General features: G+C 52.4%; 1 protein-coding gene and 2 pseudogenes across 3 annotated transcripts; all 3 read right to left on the reverse strand.

Moving 5' to 3' along the window:
• Positions 1-1628: 1628 nt before the first annotated feature.
• LOC117844046 (adenylate-forming reductase 06235-like) lies at positions 1629-3103 on the reverse strand (annotated as a pseudogene).
• A 535-nt stretch (positions 3104-3638) lies between these two features.
• Positions 3639-7641, reverse strand: LOC117844821 (uncharacterized). Of its 3 annotated transcripts, none has more exons than XM_072292075.1 (3): positions 7351-7641; positions 6302-6429; positions 3639-5825 (listed from the first exon to the last, which is right to left on the reverse strand). In XM_072292075.1, the coding sequence occupies exon 3, from the start codon at positions 5654-5656 to the stop codon at positions 4451-4453; it is 1206 nt and encodes a 401-aa protein (XP_072148176.1). In that variant the 5' UTR covers positions 5657-5825; positions 6302-6429; positions 7351-7641; the 3' UTR covers positions 3639-4450. The 3 variants fall into 3 exon arrangements, with proteins under 3 accessions (XP_072148176.1, XP_034581506.1, XP_034581507.1); XM_034725615.2 differs by having other exon boundaries at positions 6282-6429; XM_034725616.2 differs by lacking the exon at positions 6302-6429.
• Positions 7642-9070: 1429 nt separating this feature from the next.
• Positions 9071-9855, reverse strand: LOC117844047 (pentatricopeptide repeat-containing protein At1g74900, mitochondrial-like; annotated as a pseudogene).

Consider the following 9855-nt stretch of genomic DNA (forward strand, 5'->3'; position numbering starts at 1 on the left):
CCATTTGAAGAGTTGAAGAGGAGAGCATATTGCAAATTCCATAATACTTACTCACATGCCATTAATGATTGCAATGTGTTTCGCCAGCAAATACAATCGGCCATTAATGAAGGTCGTTTGACTTTTCAAAAAATGCAAGTTGATCAAAATCCTTTTCCGGTGAATACTCTTGAATTGACAAATCCCAAAGTGCTTATTTGGCCGGATCAAGCCAAAAATGCTAAAGGAAAGAATGTGATCATTGGCGAAGAAAGGCCTAAGAAAAAGGTGCCGCTAAAGACTCCTCAAGTCACAACGAAGACTTTTACGCTCGGGGGCAAGGCAAAGGCAAAGTTGCCAGTTCTGCATAGACTGGTCTGACCGGTCAGGGAACCGGTCTGGCTGGTCATCTCAGGAAATCTGGAGCCAAGCAAAGTCTGAACGGTAAGGCGAAGCCGACTTTCAAGGATTCGTTGGCCAAATATGAGAAGGAAGCATCTGGTCAGAAACAAGGGAGTCGGCGCAATAAAGGTAAAAATAAAGAATCGTCTTGTTCTTGTAAATGTCATGCAAACCATGCTGCTGCATTACATACATCTTTTTGGCCGTCTACACCAGGGTCTTGGTCATACCCCTGTTATTATTCACCTCCTGATCATAAGGGTTTTTATATGCAACCATGTATTGCTTCATATTCTCCTGCATATTCAAATTGTGGTTCATTGCAAAGATCGATTATTGCTAGTAATAATCTGGTTAAAAGTGCATCCTTTGTCACAAAAGGTGGTAAGAAAGACAGCAAGGGAATTGTACTCGGGTCGGGTTTAGACTTGGACTCAAAGTTCGCGTAGACGTTGCCGATACAGGCGCGACGGCGGGAACGGTGGCGCCGTAGTTGGGGAGATGGTCCAGCGGCCATGGCGGGGCGGCACGCTGCTCGGCCCACATCATGGAGCGCCCGCCGATCGAGGCGACCACGACAGCCATCTCGGCGTGCCTGATGGTGCGCGAGCCGATGACATGCACTTCCAGCTTTCACTTGTCTTCAGAAGCACATTTTCAGCTTCCACTTTGTGATAATTTGCGATGTGCTTAGTAAGGTCTAAAGTTGCGGCTGAAGATTTGCACTTCCATTTATTATTATTTAATTTGTACCAACTCAAACATTTATCTGCAGCGCAATTGGTACTGCATCTACCACTTTGCATAATATTCAGCTGCAGAGCCGCAGAGCCCCGAGGCTAGACTATTCAATCAATAGTTCATGTTCCTGCTCTGTACTCTGATAGTCTGATACTGATCGATTTGCTGATAGTCAGTTCAACGGAAACAAAAAATGATTCATGTGTTACAGATAACTGAATTTCTGACAAGTCTGAAAAGAGAAGAATCAGTCTGTCTATTCCAAATGAGCTTGGCCAAAATGAAGCGAGCATTTGCACAAAAAAGCAGAAAAGTAAAAATGGAAAAGATCTTGGGCCATGATCATGAAAAGATAACGAGAAGATATATATAAATTAGTTGATCATGCTATCTACCTTTTGTATGTTTTAAAACTGCAAACAAGACATAATAATCTCAATGATAAACCCTTTCTTTCCTTAAACTGCACAAATTATGGATCACGCTGCATCTTCATGGTGGTGACAGTCTGCGGCCCTGGCAAAATCTGAAAAGACAACGCAGAAAACCCGAGCGGCATGCAGATGGCCACGACCACGACTTGGAACACGCTGAGCTCCGACACCTTGAACGACTGACGCCGAGAGGTCGAACCGGAGTGGCCTGCCTCCCGGAAGCTGCAGTTGCCGAGGTAGCCGAAGAGGAGCGTGGCCTGCGCAGAGAAGGCCGTCGCCGTGGCGAACAGGGCCACCTTGCGGACGCTCTTGATCCCGGCACGCCTCGTCGCGCATGCTGTCCTCCGTCGGCGTCGCGTGGTACACGCGAGGACGCCGACGAGACCCTGCACAGGCAGCAGGTTGCTTTTCGCTCGTGATGAGGAGCAGCAGCAGGGGAGTTCGTCAAGAATCCCAGATAGGCCCGAACGCGGGGATGCCGGCCTTGTTGCACCCCGTCACCACGTCCCTGCTCCCCTCCGGGTTGCTCGTGAGCACCACCATCTCCGAGCCCAAAACGCCGCGCCGCGCCCACGGCCAGCGCCGCCACGTCCGACCGCCCCATCACCGCCGTGTCGTGCACGACCACCCGCCCGCGCAGCCACCCGCTTCCGCACACCGCCGCCGCCTTCATCTCCCGCTGCAGTTCGCCTCGATGCCCTTGGCCACCCACACCAGCGACAGCTCCGCCGGGCCGGGCTGCGTCAGCAACGACATGAACACGCATATCCCGGAGCTCGTCGCGACTCGCCGGTACATGTTGAGGAGGTAGGGCTTGCAGCCCGGCGAAGTGGACCCCGCGCACCCAGAGGCGTGTCGGTGGGTCCGAGATGAGGGCCCGGAATAAGTCGCCCACCGTGCCGGCGAGCATCGCGTGCGTGTCGCCGTCGTCGGACATGATGCCGAAAGCGCGTCCCACTCGGAGAGAGGGGAACGGCTGATGCGGCCGAGCAGCCCCGAGTTGACGCCGCCCTGATGGTTGGAACGCGCGATGACCGTGACCGGCGCGCGCCGTACGGTGAGCCATGCCAGGAAGGTGAAGAAGGTGATGGCGGCGGCGAGCCATAGGTCCTGTCACTTGGCGAGGGCGGCGCCGGTGGAGGCGATCGTAGGATGAGGTCGTTGGTTTGTAGCTGGCAGAGAGCACGACGATCACCCGGCCAGAGCAGGGCGAGCGCGCTCCAGCCGGCGAACCAGTGCGTGCGCTCCAACACGTTGTGGTGGAGGTGGCGGACCAGCGGGAACGCGCGCGGCTGCGCACGAGAGCACCAGCAAGGCGAGGATGGCCGCCGCGGCGCTGGAGCTGCGCCTGCACGAGCGCCTCCACGTCAGCCCTCGCGTGAAAGAAGAGTCCCCACGGCCGGCGTTTAAACTTTAAACGCCACGAATCGTCACAACTTGTGGCCCACAATTGTCGGCTGTGCTGGTGGTGGGCTTAGCTGGGCTGTGTTTGGGCCCAGAATACTGCCACACGAAAGTGAGCCCGCCGACGTCAGAGGATCTCTCATTCCTGGGCTCGCTGGGCTGTTTCTGGGTGGCGCGTGGCCGATTGAGGTGTGCTTGTGGGCATTTGGCCATATTACACTTGACCACTTGACCATATTCATTACACACCAGGCCGCGAAAGCCTAACCGGGTCGAATCGAAACCAGTTGGGCTCTCCCACGGCCCCACGCCACTTCCCTAATTTCTCGCTCAATCGCTTTACCTGATCCATGCAGAAAATAGTCTTTGAAACGAAGATCCATATGCAGAAAATAGTCTTTGATCATCCAGCTGATCTTACTCTATGGTACTGATCTACCTCTGATCTTCCTATTAAATTATTTAACAAATAGCACTGTGGACGATTTTGGAAGAGCCTTTTCAAAGTGTCATTCACTTTTACCTGAGATCAAACTAAACGGTGCTTAGTTTCATTATTTACCCCTAAAAAAGTGAAGGTTTTTCCCCCCAATCTAAGCAGTCATTCTCCTTTATCATTATTGATGTGTGGAATAGTTCTGGATGACTTCCATTTTCATGTATAAATCACACAACATATAATGTAAATTGATGATGGTATCCTGCAGAGGTCCAATTATTTGTTCTCCCAGTTTTGCTTCCTCATTCAATTACATGAAAATCAAGTACGTAAAAAGTAGTAGGCTTGGTTCATGAGCTTTTGGCCTTGGATTTCTTTGCTTTGAACCTTTGTTACTTGTTGGTACTCTAAGACTCATGTAGAGTTTGCCTGCCAAGTGAAACACCAAGGCGAAATCAGAGTCTCAATCTACCAAAATTGATGAAGAAAAACCACTTGTTGAGTGAGATCCTCAGCAGCATCGTAGCCCAAAACAGCCCAGCAAGCCTACCACTCAGATCGTGGTGACCGTGCGTCGTCAAACACAACCTGAAGCCGACGAGCCAACGGCGACAAGATAGCTGTCCACCCCCACCACGCCGGCTCTTCCACTGGACAACGACGAATCAAAGTCTGGGTGCTGCAGGTTAATTATCATGGTCTTGGTACTGTCAATTCGAAGTGGGTGCTGTAGAAAACCATTGATCTGGAAAAGCTCGTTTCGTTGAGACCCGGCGGTGGAGAGATGAGGATAACAATGTGGTTTTTATAGTGACTGCTGTCGGTGTCTTCATGATCCAGCTTGAGTACGTCAAATCAGTTTGCGAATCTTTTCAAGAACAGTTTCAGAACCACCAATTTTCCCTCCACAAGTTTCTATACTGCTTACTGCAGGTGATAACTGTGCTCCCCAGATTTTGCAATATCTACTGCTATTTTCTTGTAGAACTGTTTCTTTATATCCACCAGAAATTGAAGCTCAATTGTTTATTTTGCACCTCGTCACATGACATCATTTTAAGGTACTGCTTGTGCTTAAACCATGCCGCCTTCCTGTCACCAACTGCAACAGTACTGCCTCAACACAATCCTCGTCATTACAAACACATCTGATCACTGAACTCCAGCTCTCAACATGCGGAGTCACTCCAAGATCAAGCATCCAAGTCATGATTTGTGCAGCCTCCTCCACTTTCCCAACTCCACAATAACCCTTGATAACTGAATGAAACAAAGAAAAATGAGGCACAATCCCTTTACCCACCATATCCACCAGGTACGCCTCCGCCTTTTCGTACAATCCGCTTACACACAGCCCATTTACCAATGTTGCATATGTCGCTGCATTCGGTGTGCATCCACTGTCAACCATATCACCAACAACCTTGCAGGCATCCAATGGCCGCCCCTCGCGGCACATTCCAACAATGACCGTGTTGTAATGCACAATGTCTGGGGAAACTCCACGGCCTCGCATGAGACAAAGCAAGCGGTATGCCTCTCGGAGCTGCTTCTTGCGGCAGAGGGCGTTCAGCACGGTGGTGTATGCCAGCGGATCAGCAGGGATGCCCCTGTGCAGCATTCCGTCGAGCAATGTAGCCGCAGTGCGGACCTGGGCCTTGCGGCAGAGCGACTGGGTAAGGATGCGGTAGGTGTCAGCGTCGGGGGATACATGGAGTGAGCGGAGACGGTGGAAGAGGGATAGTGAAACGGCGACGTAGCCGGAGCGAGCGGCGGCCTCAATTAGCAGGTTGTGGGAGGCGAGGACGAGTGGCGTGGGGAGGGGTAGCCGCGAGGAGACGAGGCGGAGGAGGTGGAGTGCTGATGGGAAGTGGGAGACAGTGGAGGAGAGGACGCCAAGGAGGCGAAGAAGGACCTGTGGGTGGAGCGGCAGGGGGCTACGGCCGGAGACGAAGAGGGAGTTGAAGGTGGAGAGGAAGAGTTGAGGTTGCCGGCGGAGGCGGAGCACTGCGAGGATGAGCGGGAGCAGAAGGCGCGGAGACGGCGGGGACGGGAGGCGGCGGAGGAGCGCTAGCGCGTGGGGTAGGTGGTCACGGCGGCGGGCGAGGCGAAGCAGGAGAGAGTGGAGCGTGGCAGGGTGCGGAGTGGTAGTCGGGGAGGTGATGGTGACGAGCTCCAGCGCGAGGAGCGGGTTTGGCTGCGAGGTCACCAGCTTGTGTAGCCGCGCCGGCGAGATCGCCGGCGGCAATGGGAGCATCAGCGTGGCTGTATAGCAGCTTGAGCTGGCAATGGCGTACAACGGAGCGGAAGAGGACTAGGGTCGGGAAAAAGATTTGGGTTTTGGACTTTTTGGTTGGTGGCAGTATGGGCCGGGCTGAAAGTGGACCAAGACGTTTGTGGGCCTCTTTGGTTCCAGCAAAGGGCACCTACACATCGAAAATCATGAAAGATCAGAGTCAGGACAATCAGAAATAAGATCATGTCATATAATCACTATACAAAAGCTAACATGCATTGGCATCAGGTCACATTATCTCACAAGTTATCAATTCTACCTCTACAAGTCTACCACAGCCATTCAAATCAAAGCATAATTGCAAGATCAGAAACTCAAATCAGGAACTAACATTTCAGTTCTGTAATTTTTCACATCTCCTAGATGCAGACTCAGAAATTGCAACTGAACCGTTCCTATTTACTTACATACACAAATCATTACGCTAAGTCAGAGGAGTTATGTAAAATCTTTCACATTTGAGTGCATTACAATTTATGAAAGAATAGAAACCATGGGGATTTTGGTTGTAGATGTAGCTAACACTGGAAGCACAAGTAGAAGAAAATATATGAACCATCTGTGCAAAGGGGAAATGAATTCAGACCTATCTATGCATCTACTCGCCTTGGGACAAGCACAGCATGACTGGGAGCAGCAGCTCCAGCTCGTCCAGAAATGTAAAACAGCAGTGAGTACCAATGATAAGGCTCAAGAACGTTCTTGCCTCACAGAAGCAGTTCGGCCCTTTTCACCTGCACGAAGGTTACCTTTGTATGAATTAGGTGAGAGAAAAAAACAACAATGAAGCATAAGCTAGCTATTAAAAAAATATGCTAGAAATGCTACTCATAATTGAAGATTTCCCTTTGAACTGGTGGGGAACCATTGGTGCTATATAGAACTAATATGACAAACTATCACAGTAAATCCAGCTTGGCACTAGTATCTTGGTTTCAGTGCCAAGGCAAGAACATGGACTTGGAAACATCCAGTCTGTAACATGCAGACTCAGCCTGTGTATAATCATTTGGAAGACCACAGACTAGTTGTTCAAATGTAAATATGTTGTCATTAAATTTGCTCCGTAGACAAACTGTGACCTCCATATGAAACAAATATTAAGTTTTGAGCTTACCGATAGCAATGTAGGCAGGCTGCCAATTTTCAGAACATTATTGCTCATACAAAGATCTCTAGCCCAAATGATCCATCTTATTATCTAAAATATATTGAATATGAACTCTCTATGACAATATGAAATACTGAGAAATTGTCAGGGGACAGGTTTCAAGTAAATTGTCACGCTACGTTGTCAAGTAAATGAATATGCACGTTGGTTTTGACAATATATTGAAAAATAAACTTTGTCAGGGGATAGGTTTCAAGTAAATTGTCAAGCTACTTCAAAATAAGTCAGTTTCAAGTACATTGGCAATTCAGATGGGCAATGCAAGAAATAAACCATCAGGGTTTATGTCGTCTTGAATTCCTAGTATATGTACAGGCAGCTAATTTTTCAACACAAATCAGGGATGAATCGCTAATTTTTCCACCTTTGCCACGCAACAGACATCAGAGATGAATCAATCTAGCATTGGTAAATAATAAACAAAAAAATAAGCCTAAGTGAGCCAGGGTATTGGACTGGAGAGGACAGGGGCGAGATGGCTAACCGCAGGTGCTGCACCATTGTATAGATGTCGCCATGCGCCGCATCTGGGGAAATAGGAAGAATGGGAGCCCCGCGAAGGAAATAGGCGGAGGAGAAGCGGAGCATGCCGACTTCCTCCACTTCCGCCTCTCCTCGCGCTAGGGACCATGCGACCCCGACGGCGAGCTGGTGGCCTTGGGATCGATCTTGTGGCCGTGGGTGGGGGTGAAGGGGGTGGATCGTGTGGCCGCCGGCTTGGGGATCTGGGCGTCGGGGCCGGAGGCGTCAGAGGGGAGGGAGGGAGGGAGGGAGGGAGGGAGGGGCGGGCAGGGAGGAGGGGGGACGAGCCGCGGGCGGCGGGCGGCGGGCGGCGGGCGGCGGGATGCGGGAGCGGCCGAGCGGGGAGGCGGCGGCGGGGTGCGGGCGGAGGTGGCGGCGGGGGAGGGCGGGAGGATAAGGAATGGATAGAGATGGGAACTGAGGCTATCCGCATCGCAGAACGTTAACGGGGTGTTTGCGTAGTACGTGCTAAACTTTAACAGTGTCATATTCGATGTTCATATACTAATTAGAATTCGATGTTCGTATACTAATTAGAAGGACTAAATATGAGCTAATTACAAAATTAATTGCACAGATGAAGTCTAATTCGCGAGATGAATCTATTAAGCCTAATTAATCCATCATTAGCAAATGGTTACTGTAGCACCACATTGTTAAATCATGGATTAATTAGGTTTAATAGATTCATCTCGCGAATTAAACTCCATCTATGCAATTAGTTTTGTAATTAGCCTATGTTTAATACTTCTAATTAGTATCAAACATCTGATGTGACAGGTGCTAAACTTTAGCGCCCTGCATCCAAACAGGCCCTAAATAGCCCGGAACTGTAAACCCAGCGTTCAAACTCCCGCACAGTAGAACGGTATCCCAATCTCTACCATACCGATCGCTACAGCAAACCTCCAAACCCAGCGTGCCCGTGGACAAACGGTAAATGGCGACGCTCCTCTCGCGCCCCGCCTGCGAAGTCTCCTGCGTGTGGCCCCGGCGGGGAGGAGGCCGCCGCTGGCCACCTGCGTCCGCAGCTCACCGTCCATCTATGTCCACGCGCGCGGGGAGGAGGAGGAGGATGCGTTGGCGGGGAGGATGAGGAGGACGAGGTCGAGGCCGCCGCGGCACGCCGGCCACCCGCGTCTGCGGCTCGCCGAAACTTGTGCCAGAGGAGGGGGCCGCCGGCGCGCGGAGTGAGGAAGCCGGATCGCTGTGCCGGAAGGAGGGAGGAGGAGGAGGCTGTGCCCGACGGGGAGGAGGAGGAGGAGGTCTTGCAGGCGGGGAGGGGGAGCTCCGAAGCAGCGGTGGGGCTTTGGGGCGGTGGCGGCGGGTGCGGAGGCCGGGTGGGGAGGAGGGAGGAGCGGCGGCGGAGAAAAAGAGGGGCGCGAGGAGGTCTCGACGGACAGAGGAGATTGGGATAGAGGTGTTCGCGGGGCAGCGTGTCTTGTTGACTCACCTCTACAACCGAGCTGACAGGTGGGACGATGCCGCTTTAGAGATCCGGATGGGGTTGCGCCGGTGCGGATAGCCTGAAATGGATTATACACTGGGTCCACATGCCGCGCGGATTGCAGGCATGGGTAAGATATTTTTATATCCGCTAATTTTTTGCCCGCGAACACAGACTCAAACCCGCACCCGTTCCCGTGGAGTTTCCCCAAACATTGTGCATTCCCCAGACATTTTCACCGGACATTGTGCATTGGGTCATGCACAATGTTTGGAGAAACTCCACGGCCTCTCATGAGACAAAGCAGGCGGTATGCATCTTGGAGCTGCTTCTAGTGGCAGAGGGCGTTCAGCACGGTGGTGTACGCCATCGGATCTGTAGGGATGCCCCTGTGCAGCATTTCGTTGAGCAGTGTAGCCGCAGTGTGGACCTAGGCTTGCAGTAGAGCGACTGGGTAAGGATGCGGTAGGTGTTGGCGTCGGGGGATACATGGAGTGAGCGGAGACGGTGGAAGAGGGATAGTGAATGGCGACATGGTTGGAGCGAGCGGCGGCCTCGATTAGCAGGTTTTGGGAGGCGAGGACATGTGGCGTGGGGAGGTGTAGCCGCGAGGAGGTGGACTGCGGATGGGAAGTGGGAGCCAGTGGAGGAGAGGAGGTGAAGGACCTGTGGGTGGAGCGGCAGGGGGCTGGGACCGGCGACAAAGAGGGAGTTGAAGGTGGAGAGGAAGAGTTGAGGCTGCCGCCGGAGGTAGAGCACTGCGAGGAGGGGTGGGGATGGGAGGCGGTGGAGGAGCACTAGCGCGCCAGCGGTGGGCGAGGCGGAGCAAGAGAGTGTGGAGCGTGGCAGGGTGCGGAGTGGTAGCCGGGGAGGTGACGGTGACGAGCTCCAGGGCGAGGAACGGGTCCGGCTGCGAGGTCACCAGCTTGTGCAGCCACGCTAGCGAGATCGCCGACGGCGATGGGAGCATCGGCGTGGCTGTATAGCGGCTTGGGCTGGCAATGGCATACAACGGGGCAG

The sequence above is a fragment of the Setaria viridis genome, chromosome 2, assembly GCF_005286985.2.
Source record: "Setaria viridis chromosome 2, Setaria_viridis_v4.0, whole genome shotgun sequence".
Lineage (NCBI taxonomy): Eukaryota > Viridiplantae > Streptophyta > Magnoliopsida > Poales > Poaceae > Setaria > Setaria viridis.